We start from the raw sequence: 22,504 nt of genomic DNA, 5'->3' as shown, positions 1-22,504 counted from the left end.
GCCTGCTTCCCTTTGTCCCAGGAATAAAAATAACACACACGCACACACACACATGCACGCACAGTTTCCTCATCAATTATTTCTCAAAGGGGGGATTTTAGCTCAGTGTTGCCCTAAATCGACCCTCTCCCATGATGTGACATGGACCAGGTGTTATTTTAAGACTTGAAAAAGCATTACACAGCAAATTCATCTCAACTGGCTTTGTCCCTCAGAAAATAGAAAACACACTGGTAGTACATTACTCTACACTACATACCATCTGCCATCTTGTTACTAATAAAAACCATGATCTCTACAGCTAAATACAATAAAAATGGTAACGTGTGGTGAACGGTTGAAAAAAATGTTCAATTAAAGAATTGTGGCACAATGTTCCCGAAAAACAAAATCAACATGAACAAGCAAAGCACATTAAAATCAAACTTTCTCATGAGCCTATTTTTTAACAGTTGCCTTCTGCGACCAGTTTCTCATTCTGATGCATCATGGACTTTTATTCCCCAGATCTTCAGTTCAAAGGCCAGTGATTGGTTCCAGGCACACATATTTAAGAGATGAAAGTAGAGAAAGCTCTCTGTATCAAAATGCCTTGGTAAACACAGAAAGGTCAGGGAATAGATTCTTTGCTTTGAAATGTCAGCTGATTACTTTATAACTGGCAACATGAAGCTATTTGAAGGGCCTGTAAGATAAAAAAAAGGCTTTGCAGTGTGAAGGGGAGAGAGGTAAAAAATAGACTGGTACTTCGAATCATATTAAATTGGTGCTTTATCAATAAAAGGTAGACAGGCAGATTTCATTTTCAGTCTTTTTATATCTGAGAAACATTCGTAGAGTAAACTGAAGACAGTCAAATGCTGAACGTTTGTGCTCTGCTGGCAGTTTACATATACAAAATCTGGAGACAGACAGACATAATTCAAATAGAAAATACCGCAAGTGATTTGTCATACATTACACTCATTTCTAAATGTATCACTGTGGTGAAACCACTGTACCACTGTAGTTATTGTTGAACACCCACTGGATAACTCTTAGGGGTCCTAAAATGATGAAAGGCATACGTAAAAATGATACCTTATATATTGTTAAACAAAATGATGTCCAGTCCTAAAATTGTTTTTCTGTTGTTTTTGTTTGAACTGTTCATAATTTTTGTCACCACAAAGGCCATAATCTCTGCGGAGGGGGTATGGCCTTATCTTAAAGACTCACAAGCCAAAGCGTTTGTGAACCAGTGTGTTGAGTATCGAAAGGTTTCATTTCAAAATCACATACTGTTAAGTGTTAAATTGACTCCAATACTTCACTATTTTGACTCCTTAAAATACATTATGAGACATTCTTTAGGCGGACTGTACCTTTAACATTCATTTATTGTTATATCAGCATAATACTGCCTCTCTATTGCTCTACTCCTTTACCAGAAATAATTTAGAACAACGGATATTTCATTTTGGAATGAAAATTTAACTTAACTCAACTCACAATCTTGATTGTTAGACTAAGGTGTTAATATATATAATATACAGACCATATTGTTCTATTAAACACAAAGTATTTTTATACCACTAGCATTAGAAAAGAGCCAATAAGATCTCCCAGATATAAGATTAGTATTGTAATACCAATGCACTGTCCTGTAATATTTCCAAGCCATAATATTGTTATCAGTCTTCTGCAATGTTATGTAGTACTTACTGCATTAAAGGCAATAAATCAATTCTGTGTTGCAGAAACCACAGAGGAATGGTTAAATGGAAAATAGAAACAAATAGTTATTATTAAACTTAGTGGTTTTAAGGTTGCTGTGCACACTCCCGAGTTATCAAACTCACTCCTGCTGGCTTCAGGTTTACAGTTTCAACTTGGACCTTTGGTCACTGACAATAAACAAGTTCAAAACATTTCACAGCTTGACACAATCTGAATGTAGCTGATTCCAGTGTGAAACTAGTGGGGCTGCTGGTTAAACAGCGAGTTACCAACTTTCTTTTGTGAAACCTGATAAAAAGGTGATTAACAGTGAATACACTGAAAATGCTATGACAGATGTCATCTGAAAGTAAGCCCAGCTTGTGGGATATTGTTTATACGGGACTTGGAAATAACTTGGAAGAACATTTTCTTGTTACTTTAGCAGACACAGAGAGAGAAAATGTTAGTTTACCACACATGTAATAGACATCAACAACAATCAAGACAAATAGAACTGAAATATTTATCAGTAAAAGAATAACTAGTGTGACACACATTAGTATGCAATAAAAAAAGACTGGTAAAAAGACTTTTGATCGTGTAATAGTGTCCTGGTTTTTACTTTGGCAATTGATGCTGTAATCTTGACAGGAATTACTGAAAAATATACTTTTTTGATTTAAATGAGATGATCATTAAGGATACAATAAAATAGCAACAACCTCCCTTGATTATTCCAGTCCATCAAATCTATCTTTGGTCAGTTGAAGGCAAAAAGGATAATAGACGTATTTGACAAAGATATCCTACCCCATGCCTTATGAAAGACTACGACTGCAACTAAAAAGCTCCTATAAAGAATGGATTGAAGACATTTAGCAAATATTTACTAATTTGGAATAAATCAAGAATGTTCTACTACACTATTTAACTGATGTTAAGTAGAGAGATATACAAACACTATTTTATGAAAGTCATTTCAGTCTACTGTTGTTCGAACAAACTGGAATTACAGTAATTATCATAAATATCTGCTACTAAAGCTAACCCTAAACAATACACACGGAAACATTTTAAAGGAACAAAAAATGTTGATGTTTCTCAAAATTAGTCAAAATGGATCATGTGATTGTTTTTTGGAACACTTGTCTTTATGTGAAAATGTTGGAAAGTCTTGTTGTTTTTCTGCTTACAATCGCTATGGTGATATTAACTGGACACCAAGAGTGTGTTTAAAGAATATTCTCACTGATTGATTCTCACAATTGACTGATGCAGTCTATGTGGTGTTTTTGCATTAACATGGGTATAAAGGCCACGGTGCAACCATCATCTGACTTTGTGGGAGCTCAGTACATGAGCTTGTTCACTCCTAGGTTATTGCATTAGTACAGTCGTGCCACTAGGTTGCTTTCTGGGATAACAGGCCTGCTTGACTGCGTCCTCCAAGGACTTTCTGGTTACCAGTAGTCGCACGACATCTTCCTTCTTCTTTGTTAGTGTTTTCCGCGCCTGGTCATGGGTCACCACAGTCATATCCCAGCCATTCACCTGGGAGGAAGAAAAGAATTGTCTCTGAGAAATGCTGGAAATGCTATTTTCTCAAACTTAAGTTAGGGCCATGTTGATTAACAGTAGGACAAAGTGAGCACTGTTCCTAATGCAGAGCTCCAACCTGACACTCTAGTGTACACATAGTGCCATCTTGTGGATTTGTGCATTTCACTACGCACCTGCATTATTTTGTCTCCCATCATCAATCCTGCTACATCTGCTGGTCCTCCTGGTGTAATCCTGGTCACATAGATACCCTTTGGACAACACAGAAATACACTGTTTCATATACCGTTTTACAGTACATCTAATAGACAATCAAAAAACCTCAAACAAACAAAAAACATATAGAAGGCGGCACCTCACAAATATGAAAAAATATCAATTAACACATGCAAAGTAAATAGCACATACTGTAGTCTAAATAAAGTCTCTCTGCCTCTTTCACTGTTATAGTTAGTAAATTGCCAAAGCCATGAGAATATGCTAAAGAGAATATGTCTGGCAACATCCTCTGTGTTATCAACATTGTGAAAGTAACAAATTGTTTATTTAACCATCTTTATTTAAATCCCCTCTATAAACTCAAAGAAGAAAGTCATGATGATGACAAGATGGTGGCATGAAAACATGCTTAGATTCACAACTTTGCTGAGTGGAAATTCAGCAGTTAATGGTTGTAATGTTGACAGTTAATTCAAGCTGTATTTTGGTAGCATGATAGTGATCAATATTCGCGATTATACTAATACAAGTGGCTTATAGTAGATTGCAACTAACAATTATATATAATTAATTTTTCAGTCTATAAAAAGTCACAAAATAGTGAAAAATGCCATCATATTTTTTTTAGACCAGAAGTTAATGACATAAAATTGCTTAGTTTGATCAACTCACTGTCCAACAGTCAAAATATATTAAATTTACTCACATATACAACAGAGAAAAGCAGCAAAGTCTCACATTTGATAAGCTGGAACTAACACCAATGGCCTTTTTCTTGATAAATTACTTTTTAAAAATAAAATCAACTAATTGAACAACCAACTAATCATTTCAGCACTGTAGGAAACAGACACTTAGTTCTTTTGAGGATAAGTGTTGATCTGTGGTATCGAGGAGAAAAATGACACCCAAGGGAAAGTTACTACATGTTTTTAAATATATCAAGAACACCTAAAAGGAAATGGGGAGAGGTCAAAAGGTAAAAGCCAGTTACTTTTCCTCTGTAACAAGGTCAGTGGTAGTGCCTGGTATGTGTTGGCACATTTCCATCTCACTCTCAGCTCACAGCGAAGATACAGTTAGATACGTGAGATGTGACTTTGTGTAAACCTGCAGTATTCCTTCCTTCCTGAGTTAGGTGGGTCTGGTTTGTTCCCACCTCAGGCTACAGGTAATGTGTTCAGGCCTGTCCCTCTGGTATATCTCATCAAAATACTGCTCCAGTACCACTGTGCTTCAACAGAGATCCAGGGAAAAGTCACATCCCAGAATCAATTTTACTGCTGCCTCTGACCAACGTGAACTAAAAAATTAGTTTTCTGTACTGCATGTACTGTATTGTGTACTGTATTATCTGAGACAGCAAACACAACGGGCTTTGCTTACAAGTTTCATGCTAGTGTTAGGGTTAGTTTGAACTCCAGAGCTTGCATATTGTACATTTAAATATGATGATATTTTTTTAATTACAGGATTTTGTTTGTGGGTAACATGAGTTTAACTTTTTACCGTGTGATTTTGCATCAAATTTGTCACATATCAGTAATATTTTGATAAATGTATAAATATGAACTTTGATTTCTCTTTGTTGTATTACTAAAACAACCACTACTACTACTACTAATAATAATAATAATAAAAATAATAATAATGCACCATGTGCTGCATAAAATTACAGTACACAGCTGATGTATACACACACACACACACACACACTTTGTCACACTTGTCCTCAGAGAAAGGGTTCTGCCCAGGGTCCTGGTCGATCCCTCCACCGATGCTGAAGCCAAGGATCAGATTATCTCCATGCCGCAACTTCTTGATCTCAATTCGTTGCTGTTTGACAAAAGAAAAACAAAATCAGATCCTTCCTCACAGGGACTAACCAGCAAGTTTAAAAGCACACATAACAGTGACAAGTCCCTGCTCAGGGAAACTATCGGTGCTAGGTTCTGGTTTACTGTCAGTGTTCACATATGTCAGAAATCTGAACTGCTGGTCTATCAGTGGGGCATAACTGGATCAATATTGTCTCTACACTGTCGCCAAGACAAGTTCCTGTACATTACTGTTCTTGTAGATTGAAAACCCTCCAGCTTGTATCAGTTAGATGTCATAGTCCACTATGACACATTTAAAAACTCAGTCTCAAACAATAAAAGTAAAAAAATTTGTTAGGTTTTTCAAAAACCAAGCATCATTCTGGATGTTGTCGTGGCTTATCTGTAATTAACTATATCTGTAACTGCTCATTTACACGATGTATGCACACTGACCTATATAAAAGATCCTGTTTGTAAAATCATCATGAAGTACAGCAGTACTGAAAAAACAGTTCAAGGACAAAATAAAATGTTTTATATTTTGATTTTAATTCTCATTGGCATGATACTTTGACAGGAAACAGGAAAATAACTCGGTATATAGCCATGTTACAATCCTGTGAGGCAATGAGGCACTGATTTATACACCACAGACATATTTTACCCGATTTCAGTGCATGACAAATGGTGGATTTCAGAGTCTGTTCCCTAGTAATTGAAGTCCACACTGGGATACAGAGACTTTAATAGTACGGCCCTGCCCTTGACACTGACAAGCAGCTGCAGGCTCATGAAACCAGATGGACTCTGACAGTAGGACTCATCACAACACTCCTCCAAACAATGACTGCCTGTGTGTGTGATGATGAATAACCAGACAGTTTCTCAGTGGTGTGGCTGATACAATGAAGTCTGAGGATGTCTGGAGCTCTGCTATTACTGAGTGAGAATCAGTCAGTCAGTACTTGCTGGTACTACAACATATTTCTGTCTCCCTGTCAAAAAAGGATTAAAAACTTGAATTGTAGACCTTCCATAACTCTGTTACCCTAATAATTAGACAAACTATAAATAGGATATCACTTATATATCAATATTTAAGTCTATTTCTAAATGTGGAGTGAAGGGGGGACACTGATTAAACAGCTGATGAAGATTAATTCCTGCTTGTCTGTCTATGGTTTGACCTCACTCTATGATGTTGAAGAAACAACATAGCAAAATAAGCATCTGACATGACAACTAAAGCCTGCAATGAAGTGCAAACATTTTGAGTTTTAATAGGTAGAGCAAGATATCACCTATTTGACACTCAAGTGTCTCTGGCCAGAAGAATAATGAAAAAAGAAATCTGTGACAAATGTAGACCACACTTGAGCATAGTTTACGTCAGAGATCAATTGACATAGTGGTACTTCAGTTTAAGTATCTAGAGCTCTTGCTATGAAGAGTGGACTAGAGCCAAACCAATTGGACATAAATTGATTAATTGAATGGCAGAAAATAGACTAGAAACAATCTCTGATTGATTCATTATTTATTACCAAGCAAAATGGCAAATCTTCTCCGTTTCCAACTTCTTAATACTGAGAATTTGCTGCTCTACATTATGGTGAATTTAAAATCTTGGGGTTTTAGACTGCTAGTGAAAAAATAAATAAATTTAATCACTTCATCTTGGGCTCTGGAAAACTGTGACAGGCATTATTTTTTTTGACATTTTATAGATAAACCCATTAATCAACTACTCCGAAATATAATCAACAAGTTAATTAATAATCAAAATAATTCTTTGCAGCTATAGGGTGGAACTGGACCGAACTGAACCAGACTAACACTTAACTGGTCCCCACTGCTCGCTCTCATCTCCATTGCAAAATCCCAGCTATCCCAGTCATCATTTACTACTTCTTTAGATCGTAAAGGTCTAATTCCAACTGTGAAAACTCCTGCAGCATTTGAAGGCAGCGCAAGAATTGTGTTTTATATATTTTATAACTCTGCCAGGAACACAATGGTGACGTCCATCTGTAGGAGTAAATGGCTGTCGAGACATCTACAGGTCTGCTTATTAACAGTCAGCACAAAACGTTAGCTATGTTTTATATCACATTTCCAGGGTCTATTTCCTGATGCAATTGTTTAACAAGTTATCTGGTTGAAAACTGACGGTTTGTTATGCTACTATGTGACTACTGGTGGGTAACTTCGGCTAAACAAAGACAGTAATGTTACAGTAATTTTAATGTAGATAACTAGTGAGCCTGTTACATAGCTAAAGCTAACACGAGTTAGTTCAGTGTGTAGCAACATTTAACGTTAACGCCCTTCGCAGGAGCTGAACAATAGATTCCCGTCGAATGGAAACAGTCCCACTCCCAAACTTACCACAACAGCAGTCACTGGCTGTCCTGGGACGAAAGCCATGGTGTTACTAAGATATTTGGGCTAAAATAAAACGTAGAAGCTCGCTGCTATGAATATCAAATTTAAGGTTTTCAGCGTTGGAACAACTTCCTATATCTCTTGTGTGTAACAGCGGGATGATACCTGGCTGGAAACCAACCAAAGGCTTCCCACATGACGTCACTTCGCCTCCCAGCGGATCAGCCCTGCGCGCTTTGTTGCACCGGGGTAGCGAGGGAGGGCGGTGTTTAATTGTTGGCGCTTGCCCCACTCACTCTGTAAGGACACGCGTTACAAATCAAACTGCCCAAGGGTCCCGGGGCAAGGATTGGCGTTTTCCTTAAAAGGGAATGGCTTCTAGTGACCTGTTTTGTGATCCTGCATAGTTCATAAAGTCTCATTAACAGAGTATTCAGTGTTAAGTTGGTTTTCCACAATAAAGTGCTGTTAACTAGTTGTAAATTCTTGAAATGACATCTTCCTCTTTGAAAAGAGACACTGGAAAAATCCAATCCGTAATGTTGTAAATATTGGAGTTTTCAACGCCACTTCAATTGTTAAAATACAGACTTAATGTGATGCATTGGTTTTAGTAAAAATGTAAACGCAGACTTAGAATTGCTACTTTTATAAGAGTAGCTGATGTCGTTTCCTGCCACTAGATGGCAGTCTGTAATGAGACAAGTACTCTATTTTGATATGGACAGATTTGACAACCATGATCTGAACTATTGACTCATTAGTGTGAAATTTCTTGAGATTAATGTTTGAATGAAAACATAAACAACATACCATTTGCTAATAAAAGAAGGAAAGGGTTCATATGGCTCTTGAATTGTTATTGACACCTTATTGAAAACATTTACAGTAAACTGACGCAGAAAAGACTGCGATACAGAGAGATTTCCATATGATAAAGGCCCATGGCATGATTCAAATCCACGTCATCACAGGCTACAACATTGTTACATTTTTACCAAAGCCGTAGCATGCAAATTTCAGTGTGAGAAGTCATGTGAAGGAAAAAGGAGGAACTGCACACAGGTAAAGCAGAAACAGGAAACATGTAAATGCCCAGTATGGCTGAATAAAATGTTTTGTCCTGCTAGTTTGTCTACTGTACAATGCGTGATAATAATGTGCTGTGAAACAAAGGAGTGCAAAACAGTCATAACAACATTAGAAACCAATACTGATTGAACATTTTTAAAGTGCTTTATTAACTCAGTCATATAACAATATTACATGCTTTGCATTATGAAGTCATGACAAAAATGTCAAATATTGTAGCCATCACATTGTCTAGGTAATTCATAATCCTCTCTAGTTATTGAAAGTACATGACAAAAGCATGACACGGCCATTTTCAGTAACATTGAAATGATGTGTTCGGGGAAATACCAACTCCGTGTCCAGAAGGACTGTGAAAGTGAATTCGACAGACCTGTTAGGTTCTGCTTGTCAAACAAGTTTGGCCAGTATCTGCCTTTTCTCTCTGCTCCAGCTTCCCTGTCACATTGCTGATAACAGATCTGCATCTGATGCTACAATGTGCATGCACTGTATTCAAAGCAGTTGACATTAACTGTAACATTTCTGATTTACATACGCTGCATGAAACTAGTGACGTTATAAAAGATAAAGACCAATAAGGGCTCGATAAAACTTCCTCTTGCAGTCTTCTCGTGCTTTATTACATAACAAAGGAGACATGCACCAATTTTTAAGCTGGATTTAAAAGCCTAACCAGAAAAGCGGGCAGCAAATGAGCTTCAGCTAGATGCCTATATAGATTACATTTAGTGCACTGCTTTTTCCTATGTAACAATGTTTATCACTACTCTCCTTGTTGAAATAATGAACATTAAAGAAAAAAATAAACATCCACAAGTCACTGGCACTAATTACTGTCACATATGTACAGCAGTTTAATCTATTTTATATATAATTTTATAGCCTTAACTTTGTGGGGGGGAAAGTAACTGCATTAAATTGAACATGTTCAACAACGTTCAACTGTCAGCAGCTTTGCTTAAGGTATGTACAGGAAAAGGTGAGGTAGTTTGCACACCGTACATTGCAGCTCCCCGAAGTTTAATGGAATAGTTTGATATTTTGGAGAAACACCTGTTTGCTTTCTTGTCTTGAAAAGATATCACTCTCATTTTTATTTTATAAAGCTATAGCCAGCAGGCAGTTAGCTTAGCTTAGCACAAATACTGGCAACAGAGTGACAGGCTCTGTCCGAAGCCAGACCGTCTCTTGGCTGCATGGGACCAGTCACTTCCCGTAGCCTTGTTGTTACCGTGAGGTTAGCAAGCATCCAGCGTACACTTCACTGCTTCCTGCCAAGATATACAGTAGTCCGGCACATTATCATCCATGTGAACACACATTTTGAAGGGTGAAACCATGCATTATTTATCTTTTCTGAGGTTTCAATATTCAGTGTGCAGACCACCTCTCCTTTAATTGTATGCTGCTTTTCTGCCCTGTATTTGTACCCACTTGGGGTTGGGTGTGCACATTATACACCGTCTTTGGTTTGACTCAGTTATGTAACATTGTTTCAGGAGATTTCAGTCCAGCTCTCTGTCAATCTACAGGTTATTTTTTTCTGAGGCAGCAGCTGTGTATCAGTAGCCTGGTGCAAAAGGAGGAGGTGGTAGGTACTCTTGAGGTAACGCTCCATCAGTCAGCGGCACATTATTGTGAATGTAGGAAAATGGCGCACTGTTGAAGGTCTCCTCCTGTGTGATCTCCTGGTACTCATTATCTGCATTTCCGCCCCTGTCAGTCGCCTCCATATCGATCTCCGTGTACATATGCTCCTGCGATGTGCTTCTCTTCTTTTGGAATTTCTTCTTAAGGTTCTTTAGGTTGGTGACAACCGAAGGCTTCACTTCAGTGGCCATGGCTGTGGAGGGACTCTGAGGTGCAGAGACTGTTCTGACACAAGCTTGGTTCTGCTTCAGTGGAGGCAGACAACTCCGAGCGGGGACTTCAGGAGGCTGGTTGGGTGGAGGGTTGTCTGATGTATATCTCTTCCTGGTCAGTAGCATAGGCTTGAGGTCGTAAACAAGAAGCATATAGAGTAGAAATTTGTTAGAAAATAAAAGGACTCCTTGCATTTGAATGCTAAAGCCACTGAAAATGTGGTTTCAAATCTCTCTTAAATATTAAATAATCACAACTAAATAAGCAACACTCAAGTTAAAGTTACTGTATATAACAATAAGACAATAACAATAGATGATAACAATAACCAAGACAATGAGACAATAACCGAAATATAGAAATCTCTCATAGCAAAACACTGATGAAATGTTTTCAGGGTCTTTAAATCTTCATTTTGAAAATTTAAACAGGACATTTCTGTGATTTCAAAAGAGAAGTCAAACCTAGTCATCATGAATAAAAATCTCTTCACACTAAGATGTATGCTTCAAAAAACTGGAACCATCATCTTGTTAATTACTAACAGGAATCTGGATTCAATGAAAAAAACATGTCATGTTTGTTTATCTTTGAATTTTAACAGTTTACTAAAGTCATTATTACCTTGGCTGGAAGTGGGGAGGCGACATGTGGAAATTCTTCATTTAAACTTGGGTAAAGTCTGTTTGGCTGGCTGCTAGGAAACGGGACTGTGGAGTTGATCAGGTTGGTTGGCCGATAAGGAAGGGCAGGTGGGGTACTCTCCTCTTGTGATTCTGGGTGGCTCCTGTTGAGTTGCAGGAAGTTGTTTTGTGGCAAACTGGCGTTAGGTTTTGGATGTCTTTGGGGAAACAGAAGTTCTGCGTAGTCCGTCTTGTCATTTGAGGACTTATATAAGGTCAGATGGAGAGAGAAAGAGACAGAACACGATTCATTTTGTGATTGTTTTGGTGTGCAGGTGCCGAGCAAATAAGCAAATACTGTGGTATCGGAAAGTTAGGGAAACGTTTCAGCTCTAAATGCATGCACAGTAAATGCCTCAAAGCAAATATGTAGTACAGATGGTATATTATAATTGGTGCAGCTGAACTGAGTTAACTTCAGATTATTAACTTAAAAATAAAGTTAAAGGTGAGTGCAAGAAATAAAACAAGAACCTACAAACCACACAAACCTATGATGTATTGAATAAGGCATTTGTATGCAGGTAGGGTAATAAAGACATTTCCTCACCTGTCCACAAGCAACAGTCAGCACCTCAGTGAAAGGCATGATGGGATTTCTACGATGAAAGTCCACAAGATCCTGCAGAAACCGGTGACGCCTGTTTTCCCCCACTATAATGTAATGGCCATCCTCCAATGCATCAATCATGAAATGTCTGCAGCGGTCGTCAGCACTGAGGAGGCAGTGCACAAGAGTGAAAAGGACCTGGGACTGTTAGCCTGAGTATGTAAAAAATGAATACATAAAGCTCCTTTAATCCTGCAAACACTCACCGATATGAGAGAGAGTAGCCAATCCTGGTCTCACTGACTCTGATGAGGAAATAGCCAGAAGGCTTGGACATGAGCAGTTCCTCTGCCGTCCTGCATGGATCATTAACATGCTCAAATTGCCACAGACAAAGACCCCTTTCACACATGCACTTTCATCTGTAAATGATCTGGCAATTTTACAGGGGTGGTATTGTGATTAAACTACAGCTGGAATCAGTTCTCTGTAATAATGACTGTGAAGATTTGTCATTTTAATATTTATAAGAAGCAGAGAAATGATCGGATAAACACTGTGCATTATAGTCTTATAGTCAAAAAGAAAACTGATGGAGTACACTTTGCCCAATAATAATCCACATATTATACAGGTATAAATATGTAGGCTACACTAGGTGTAGACGAAGCATGGATTCTTTAAAGCTATAAATATGCTGCTATAAAGTATTACATGGGTAAAGTCCACCATTTAAGAGGTTACTTCAATGACACATGACTAAAAAGAAATATTTGTCCTTGTAGTTAATAATTTAAACGAATGCCAGTTTGCTTGTTTGTTTTCTCTGAAAAATGAAGGAAAAGCAGGATATCTCTGTTGTTACATGAAATGAGTCATGTCTCTTTCTGTCATTTTGATTTTTTACCATTGCTTAAAGGGCCACGCTACATGCTACATGTGGGGTTGGGGATTGAGAAAATTTTGACCCTTGTGGTTATGTGGTTGTCAAGAACTTCCTGAAAAGTTCTTCTTACTTACTATTTTTACTCTTATATTGTGTCTGAATTTTATGGCTTCTCGTTGTCTTTTACTATGCACATATGAAGTTTTAACACTTTTTTAATATGACTTTGAGAGAAAATATTCTGTGGAGAAAAAACATCAACACATCTTATAGATATATAATGCTGATATAAAAAAAAAAAAAAACATAAAATGATGTTACGTTACTCTTACTTCCTGGAAATGATCCCATGAAACCACTCTGGGACTATACCGTTCCTGATCACAGACCGGAGCTGGGACTCTGTGAACCAGGTGAAAGCATCATGTTGTCCTTGTAACGACTGATTCCAATCCATCATCCTGGGAAACAGCTCATTTAATCTTCTGCTACGTCTTTTGGAAAAAAATCACCGAGCGCAAAGACCTGCAAATGCATCAGTCAGAGTTCACTGTCCATACATAAGCTACTTGTACATACAGTACACACTGCAAATATTACATGTACAAATACAAAATATGAGCTCTCAGTAAACCAGTTCCTACTTCTAAGCTGATGTGGAATCAATAACTAGTAGATTACGCATTTAACTACCAATTATTTCAAATCTCAGAACAAGGCTCCATTAATCTGCTTCTTTATACAATTTTCATATTCATAATTCCTCTCTCAGTCACACGTCACTGAACCATTGCCAGGAGAAGTCTGCTCTGTGATGTACTGTGAACATTGTTCCTCATTCTACTTTTCCTTACAGAGAAACCCCATGATAACATAATAAACATGTTACTCATTTTCTCCAAATTTAAACATCACAAAGACCTAGACAGCATGTTGACTCTAAACCACATTATTTTCAGCAAATAACCTAATACTTAATAAGCCAGACCTCCTTTAATGCATTTTGTTCAATAATCTTACATCACATCAACACTCACACTTCAATCAGTCAAAATGAATTTCTAAATTAAGCACAGCTCACAGAAAAGATTACTCACCTTGTCAGGCAGCTACGTGATAAAATGACACAGCAGAGCGCTCACACACCTGACAACACCTGTCTGGGGGCGGAGTCAAAACCAAGCAGTAGCTATTATACAAGTCCATGCATTTAGAAAGAATGTATATAAGGCAAGTAAACAATTATCCAGCTGTCCTTTATATGGTCCTATATGAATATCTATGGTGGTGTAGCCTACTCAGGTGAAATGAGAGTCTTCAATCCTGACTTCTTCAGCCATTGAACAACATTACATTACTATCAGTCCATTGTACAGAGGAGGGTGGTTTTAATTCAACAAGAACAATTATCTTTCTTTGTTTGCCAACTGTCCAGCTTTATTCCACTGGCAGGTCTGTATTATAATGCAGACAGTACGCTTTAAACTTAAGTTTAATCAGGGAAGTTTCACTCGTGGCTCTCTACTTGTCACACACACATAAATACATGGAAGTTACTGAACACAACTACAGTCTTCTTAGTAAGTGGCAGGAACTGCTGTTTAATGACGTTGTGTTGTTCAACAGGATTCCATTACAATCTAATGCAATGCAATACAACAACACCACAAACTATATCATCTATGATGTGTGGATTTTTTTTTTAGAGAAAGTAGAAATGCTTCAGGTTGTCTGGTTATTTGATACTATGCTAATACTGACAAATCTTTGCATGTCCAAAGGCAGCTCTGACTTCCATCCGCTGTTCTAGTCAGATAACCTCACAAACAGGAAGTACCTTGACAATAAGGTTCATGGTCTTTGGTGGTTTTTTTGTTGCTGACATATTAGCTGTTTGATTAAGTGAGTCACTGAAAATTCCTGGAAATACTTGAAGACCATTTTGGGGAAAGTAGAGAACAAAGCTGGGAAGTTTCCCTCCCACTTATAGCATAAATGAAAAATAACTAAATAAAATGTCAAAGTCTTTGTAGCATGGTTTCTCTCCACATTGCTGTGTGAAGAGGAAGTAATGATCTCCAGTGCAAATGTTTTTGTGGTGCCCTTCTCCATTTATATACAAACAAACCAACATAGACATGCCACCACCTGAAAACAATTTTTAAACTGTACTGTAGGTGACTAGAGTCAGTTTTATGCATCATGCTATCAGTTGCGCCTCTCTGCTCCATGGACCTCTGGGTGCCGTGCAAAGTTACAATGTAGTACAGAGCAGGCAGCAACAGGTGCAGGCCCAAGCAGTCCCAGAGGGTGGGTATACCGACAGAAGTGTCTTAATCCCAATTTAGGAGACAGAGTGCCTAGATGTCTATTCATGGATCATGAGGGTTTATTTAATGTCACCATTGTTACCTCTGCTGAGGAGATTGTGTTTTCACCCGTGTTTGTCAGCAGGATTATGCAAAAAGTACTGAGGCAATTTGCATCAAACTTGGTGGAAGGCATTTTGGAATGGATGGTATGAATCCAGTCAAAGGACCAGAATCTTTTTTATTACTTTCTTTAACATTGTGAGACTTTCATCAGTTTCCCAGGAATTAAAGAATGAATCTTGATGTAAAAATAATAATTATGTATATATACATATATATATATTTATAGGTAATCCAAGTAAAGGAAAATAAATACTGAAGTAAAACTGAATTAAAAATGTTAATTTAGATTAGAATTACAATTTAATTTTGTTTGCATTCAATAATTTATAACAAAACTCTGGTTACATTTTCTGATTATAACTCAAATTAAAAATATCAAACATTAGCAACACAATTAACTCCCTGATATCATATTACATATTTAATATACACAAATCGCCAATGATAAATGGTGCAAATATAATAAAGTGAGCAAACATTTTTAAGAATCTCATTTTTAATAAATCATCAAAGTACACTTATCTACAAAAGGTGTAGATCAATAAGATTTATGAAACTACAGTACAATCATTGTAGATCTTATTTACAATTGCTGAATTATTTTATTTATTCCCCATGAAATCTATCAATAATGAGCAATGAAATCCAAACTTAGTTAAGGACTGCTGAAGATGCGCTGACTGAGAACTGGCAGATTTAAAATGGGAGAGAATTACAAATGGCTCCAATCAACAGAAAAATTCATTTTACACACTAAATTTAAGCAAAACTCAAGTCCAAAAACTGCATTTTTTTATATCTGGAAAAGCCAGTTTAACCAAAAATAGTGCTGAAACTTTAGAGTTAAGTCATTCAAAGTTGAACAATGATAATTCCAATCCACAGGTTAATATTTATGCAGTTGCAGACTCATTTCAGCAGAACCAGAAATAATTTGCTCTCACCAGAAAATATCTGAGGTGAACCTCCTTTCAATTAATTTCAAATTCTTACACCTAAACAAATCAACCTAACCAAATACAATAGAATTTGGAGTGACAGCAGAAAATAACAGTGAGAATCCTATGCACATTTCTAATGTCAAATAAAGCTCACCAAGTCAAATGTGCAAAGCTTTTTGAGGTTTTCTATGCATTCAGAATGCATAGTTCAGACGGCCATGATACTGGGCCAAAAGAGGACATGGGATATCTGGAAAGAGGTGGAAGAGGGGAGGGCATAAGAGAAAAAGACTGGGAGAATGTGGGGTAGGGGGCATCTGGGGTTCCCAAAAGCATCAATAGGGGTGCAAATGTATAAAAAGCTGGGGGGGGGGGGACATGGGAATGTTGTTATGAGGAAAAACGTCTTTAAATCAAAGGCCATGTCAGTGCTCAAATGTTTTCAGGAATCCCAGATAAGGTACAGGGAGAAGTTGTGCATGAATATTCTTTGCTTTCAGTTAAGACTTGCAACAAACACAGTCAACAAATGTTAAGAACTTTTCTTTACAGAAAGTACAAAGGAAAAGTGCATAATCAATAGGAACATAAAAGGGCACTTTGTCATTTGGTGCTATGTTTTGTTTCACTCCATAAATACTGCTACAGCACAGCCCCTATCCAAGGCCCAGAAAAAAACAGCTCCCCCATTGGAACTGACAACTAGAAGAAGTATGAATGCATAAAACAATGATTTTATCGCCGTGATTCCTTCTGTGCCACTGCTGTGTAACTGCATTGCCTCCAGGTGTTAAGAGTTAGGTATTGCTAGTCCAACTGTAGAAGTGCATGAAACAATTGTCTTCCTCAATCCTAAACACGTCTTATTTTCCTAAGAATACATTGCAACACCTAGAATGAGGAAAGCAACTACACACGGAATCCACGTGCCCTTAAAACAAGCATATGTTGTCAAGAACCCAGCCTTACTGCAACCATCTGAATACTTAAGATAGACAAAATCTGGACTCTAAATACACTACATTGCACATTAAAGTGTTCACAAGATGAAATAATGGAATGTTTCAGCCTAAGAAATCAATAGAAAGACATGAGTGGAAAAGGTGGACAGAGGACATGTAAACTCCAATGCTGATATGATGAGTAAAATGCACTGGCACTACTGTTTCATATGGTGAATCATAATCAATAATACATATTTACACGTTTCTTTAACCTAATGTGGATATATAGAATTCTTGGCCACCCAGTCCGTATACATGTAGTACAATGGTTAAAAAAAAAAAACTGCACTCAACTGGGATTGTACTCTGAACACCTTGGAGACATACAGTAGGTTGCATTATTCGACAGATTAAGTATATAAAAATTAGGAAGCCCATTGGAATAATAAGCATATTCTGGAAGTATATTTTGGGCTATTTTTGGAGATAAGGATTGAATAAATAAGACTTCACCATGTGACAAGTGAAAAAAACACCTAGGCATCAGACATTATTGTAGGATAATAACCGAAAGGCAAGTAACAATTACTTACAAAAACAGTTTGATCACTCTTATTGTCTCACACGGAGTCTTTAAAAGTCAATAAGATTTAAGGAATTAATTTGAAACAACAGAACTAAGGACCAACTGTTAAAAAAAAAAAAGAAGATATTTAGCATGTAACAGAGGCCACAATAGTTAAATCCACAGGTGCCAAAGGAAGACTGGTAAACCAAGGTAGCAATAAACTTATGTTGTTCCTAGTAGATAAGCACAGGACAAACCAGAAAGAGAGGGAGGAAGACGAGTGGAGGAGGATAAAAGAGAGAAAGATCAGAGTGTGCTCTGTCCAGTTATGTCCAGTGGGGGACACAGTTAAGGCGATGGTGGATGCCGACACTCCCGTCTCCTCACAGGAGTGTGCAGCGGAAGAAACTGCTTTTCTTGGGCTGCTCAGTAATCTTTACTCCTTGACTGCTGCCCTGTGGGTTGTTGCCCTCCTAAAATACACACACATGAGAAACCACAGATATGAGAACAGCAAAAACACCATTACATGACATAATACACATACCACACCATACCACTGCATACAATACTGCCAGGTTTCTAGCAGTTAAGTTTCCACTTGTCTACATTCTTACCAGCTTCTTGTCCATTTTTGCTTTGATGTCTCTGGCGAGGGTTAAGAAGGCCTACAGACGAAAACAGGTAAACAAATTAAACTATAATAATGGTAGTGACTCGAGGTGGACCAGTGGTTTTCAACAAGGAAAGTTATGGGTTCAAATATAAGCAACAAAACCACACAAAAAGAAACTTGATTGATTCTTAATCATCAATAATTGTATTGCAAGGGCATGAATATTGTGTTTTGTGTGATATGTGGAGCCCAGGTAACTAGCTGATTAGCTGATTGTATTTTTCAGCTACCAAGGATACCTAAATAAATAAGAAGCATCATAGAGGAATATACTGTATTGAGGTCATGTATTTTATTTGCTTTATGGTCTGCAGCCATTGTGTAGTCTATCCTTGAACTGTTATATATAAATAGGTAACAACTTCATCTAATCCCTTCTGTGCAGTGGATTACTCAAAGTCTGTTCTTGCTAAACATGCAGACCAAATGACCAAGTCTTAGTAACAATACTTTCAACTGTGAATGAACAATAGCAGAAAAGGTGTGAGCTTACATTCTCCACATTGATGTTCGCCTTTGCACTGGTCTCCATGAACTTGATACCATATTCCAGCGCCAGCTGACAGCAGGAGAAAAGAGACAGAATCAATGTCAGTAAAGATAATAAATATGTACGGTAAGAGAGCAAGGTTCTGGTGTTCTTTTTAATCAAGTTCTCAGTGCACTTATTTCTCAAATTTATCACCACACCTTTTCTCCTCTTTCTTTGGACACCTGTCGCTTGTCATTGACATCACATTTGTTCCCAAGGACCATCCTCTCCACATCTGCTGAGGCATGCTGTGGGTGATACATTGATGTGGTGAACACACAGGAAAATTGAAAATAAAATGTGTAAGATTTATGAATACTCTTTAGCTCTCTGTAAATAACAATTTCAAAATAAAACACAGAAGAGGTGAATAGCAGTCTTTGTACAAAGGCAAGCATACACACAAACACACAACCACACACATTTAACTAATGTGAAATATTTACCTCTTCTATATTCCGTATCCAGTTCTTGATGTTGTCAAAGGATTTCTCGTTGGTAATGTCATACACTAACATGATGCCCTGGTGAGTTCATAGAGGAGAAGACTTCAGATGACTGAGCAGCCAGACACAGTGAAATCATCCCTTACTAACTCTCACTAGTTCTTTGAGACGGACTTGGAAATTAACCGTCTGTGTCTTTTCTGCTGTTAATGTCAACATTTATTAGTGATGGATTTTATGATTGTGCAGCCTCAAGTGAAAGCGAGGCACTTAAATACCAAAGGCAACAAGGATCAATCAGGTTTCTAAGGTAAGAAACACACAGGCATCTAGTTAAACTTGAACTAAAGGAGAGGCTAACAAAAATACCATAATAATACCACTGAGCACACCACTGATTTCCCACATGGGTGTGGTTTTGAAAAAGGTTTCAGCAGAAGTGCTCAGATGTGAGATGGCCACCACAGACTCAGGTCCCAGAGATGATCTGCACTATTGCATGAGTTGCAAGGATGACAAAGCAACTTACCATGGCTCCTCTGTAGTAGGCTGTTGTAATGGTCCTGAACCTCTCCTGTCCTGCTGTATCCCTACACAGAAAACACATTTTTGAAACATCACAAACTGTTTTAAAGTTGTGTATTTAAGTCAGCAAGCTACATTCAAATGAAATAGTTTTTTGTTGAAAATTGCAAAACCAGCAACTTTGAAGCCAAAAAGGACAAGACTTTCACAGATGTTGTTGTCCAAGTCATTGCTCTAATGCTAGCTGCTCCTTAAACCACATCTCATTTATTTCTTCTACAAGTATTAAAGACACACACATGGCTTAGATATGTCAGCTCTAGAGTGCCAGAATACACCTTTGACAGCATTAGGCTTTTTTGCCCCTGGTTCCAGTCTTTGTGCACAGGTGAACATATCACGAGCTACAGCTGTATCAGATCACAGAAATAAACCAAATATTGATCTTTTCATTTCATTTTTAGTAAGGCAACAAGTAAGAATATTCATCACATCATTCCTTTACTATACCAGTGTTTGCTGAGGATAGACTGGTGTCACATCAGTTAGAATTTTATAATTAGAGAAAACTATACCAAATACAGGGAAAACCATGAAGTCGTGGGTGTTGTCAGAGGACACAAAAATGGTACAAAATTTACTGCCTTGTTTAATAGTAAAGGTGACACAGATTATAATTTTGTATATCATAAAACCAGTCAGCAACACTGGTTATAGTTTTTAATCCAACATACAATATATTTACTCATTGTTTTACAGGCCCCTATTATCATAATAAGTGTCCAATAAATAATGGCATGATATTTGATTTTGGTGATATCACATCAACATAACTTGTTAGAACATGCAGTTTTTGTCACGCTGTACAATGGTCAGACAGTTCACATTCAGTTGCTAGTTTATTAGGTAAATCCAGCTAAAACGAATGCAGTCTATAGAAACAATCCAATGATGCAATACTCCTATAATGTTCAGTTTTTGTTTATACTGCTTTAGAGGGGTCATTTTGGCAGCTATACTGGGATGTGTTTCTAATATATTGTCCACCAAGTTTACAAACAGGGCAGACTAAATATTAAAAGCACCTCCCAATGTAAAGCAATGTAAAATGTCAATCTTTTTCTAGGAATTACAGCAGGCCTGTTGCATTAGACAATAGTTGCAATAGTTTCGTTTAAATAAACTGGCAACTGAGTGTTAATTTTCCTCCATATCTGAATATTTCAGTCAAGCTGTGAAATGAAAGGGGGACTTTCTTACCATATCTGTAGTTTGATCTTCTTCCCATCTAATTCTATTGTTCTGATCTTGAAGTCAATACCTGCAAAAACACATTATTCACCCACATTAAGAACAAACGCTGAGGATGATGTGGTGCCAAGTTTTACTCGGCATTACGCTGATAGTTAGGGTAATGCATGTCTTTTGAGGAACAGAGTGGTTGTCAAGTTCATTAATACTTTCTGTTACGTTGGCAGGGAGAGTGCAAAGTACAGGCAGCTAGTCATGAGAAAAAATGACACTGCCCGTTAACGCTAGCTCACTGACAGACTTAGTAGCTTCTTAGCTCAGCTTGTCATAATTAATGTGAATATAATGTTCACGTAACAGCTTGTTTGGGGAACACCATACATCCAGATGCTTTCCAAGCATCTCTGCCAGTTACAATATCACTGACGGTTATGGAAAAGCCCCTCTGACAAGCCGGCTGGGCTGCTTCCTGACTAGCCACTAGCACAACATGAACGCTAGCCAGAAAAGTTAGCAACAAATTAGCACGACGGGATGGGCTGCTCTTATGCCACTTCTCGGCCAATACAATTCCACTAAATACAACTTTTCTTACCTATAGTAGAGATAAACGTTGAGTTGAAGGCATCTTCTGAAAATCTGAATAGCACGCAGGTCTTTCCGACGCCTGAATCGCCGATTAAAAGTAGTTTAAACAAGTAATCGTAAGTCTTCGCCATGTTATTAGCTAGCTTACTACTGCGGATATCCCGCCCGGTGTGAAGACAGAGACGTCACTGCGGTGAGCTGCCGTGTGGTCAAATCAACTGCCACTCTTCTCTGTCGTCGTGGCTCCGGAAGTCTGATGCGTCCCCGCTGGGCGTGCTCGTTTTGACATCTATGGTCACCCGGACTATGTTTATTGTTAATTAATGGCAAAGCGAATAAGTCTTTAACAAGAGATAGGTGTTCTCTCTAGATATCAAGTAATTTTACGTGCGGTGTTATGAAGTCAACCGAAATGGGACGAAATATTTCTTATTTATTATCAGTGACACTTGTCATTGCACCCACGCTAAAGTTAGTTTCACTTGCTGAAAAGTATAAAAGTCTGTATTAAAAAACCAAACAAAAACACCTCGTAGGTTTTCTGTGAGCTAATTTTATGTAATGCCTACTTGAAACACAGAAGACATTAAGCAATTTCATAAAAACATAGCTTATCCACAATTGAGTTCAATATAAATGTAAGCAGTTGAGATCCTAAAACAAAATGTATACACAGAGACCAGGGTCATGAGATGGAGAAAGGTGGATCTGTCATCACAGGTGATGGTCTAGAGACTGAGGATGGGCCGGACCCCATAGTCTACTTAAAAAACAACTTTATTTATAAGTATTTATCAAAGTAATTATTAAAGTGATATAATTATGTTCTCATC

The 22,504-nt window shown here is 37.6% G+C and overlaps 3 protein-coding genes across 3 annotated transcripts; all 3 read right to left on the bottom strand.

Moving 5' to 3' along the window:
• Positions 1-753: 753 nt before the first annotated feature.
• On the bottom strand, positions 754-7,880 carry tax1bp3 (Tax1 (human T-cell leukemia virus type I) binding protein 3). The gene is made up of 4 exons (XM_056379275.1): positions 7,692-7,880; positions 5,197-5,316; positions 3,435-3,512; positions 754-3,252 (listed from the first exon to the last, which is right to left on the bottom strand). Exons 1-4 carry the CDS (start codon positions 7,728-7,730, stop codon positions 3,079-3,081), a joined length of 411 nt encoding a protein of 136 aa, XP_056235250.1. The 5' UTR covers positions 7,731-7,880; the 3' UTR covers positions 754-3,078.
• A 1,036-nt stretch (positions 7,881-8,916) lies between these two features.
• On the bottom strand, positions 8,917-13,286 carry hsh2d (hematopoietic SH2 domain containing). The gene is made up of 5 exons (XM_056377717.1): positions 13,098-13,286; positions 12,146-12,235; positions 11,880-12,045; positions 11,271-11,534; positions 8,917-10,774 (listed from the first exon to the last, which is right to left on the bottom strand). Exons 1-5 carry the CDS (start codon positions 13,223-13,225, stop codon positions 10,346-10,348), a joined length of 1,077 nt encoding a protein of 358 aa, XP_056233692.1. The 5' UTR covers positions 13,226-13,286; the 3' UTR covers positions 8,917-10,345.
• Positions 13,287-15,678: 2,392 nt separating this feature from the next.
• LOC130171510 (ras-related protein Rab-8A) lies at positions 15,679-21,854 on the bottom strand. Its single transcript, XM_056379568.1, has 8 exons — positions 21,679-21,854; positions 21,093-21,153; positions 19,837-19,897; positions 19,308-19,385; positions 19,020-19,109; positions 18,823-18,888; positions 18,271-18,321; positions 15,679-18,126 (listed from the first exon to the last, which is right to left on the bottom strand). Exons 1-8 carry the CDS (start codon positions 21,800-21,802, stop codon positions 18,037-18,039), a joined length of 621 nt encoding a protein of 206 aa, XP_056235543.1. The 5' UTR covers positions 21,803-21,854; the 3' UTR covers positions 15,679-18,036.
• Positions 21,855-22,504: the final 650 nt, after the last annotated feature.

This window comes from Seriola aureovittata, chromosome 6, assembly GCF_021018895.1.
Source record: "Seriola aureovittata isolate HTS-2021-v1 ecotype China chromosome 6, ASM2101889v1, whole genome shotgun sequence".
Lineage (NCBI taxonomy): Eukaryota > Metazoa > Chordata > Actinopteri > Carangiformes > Carangidae > Seriola > Seriola aureovittata.
Note: the sequence above shows the minus strand (reverse complement) of the source record. Positions and strands in the feature narration are given on the sequence as shown.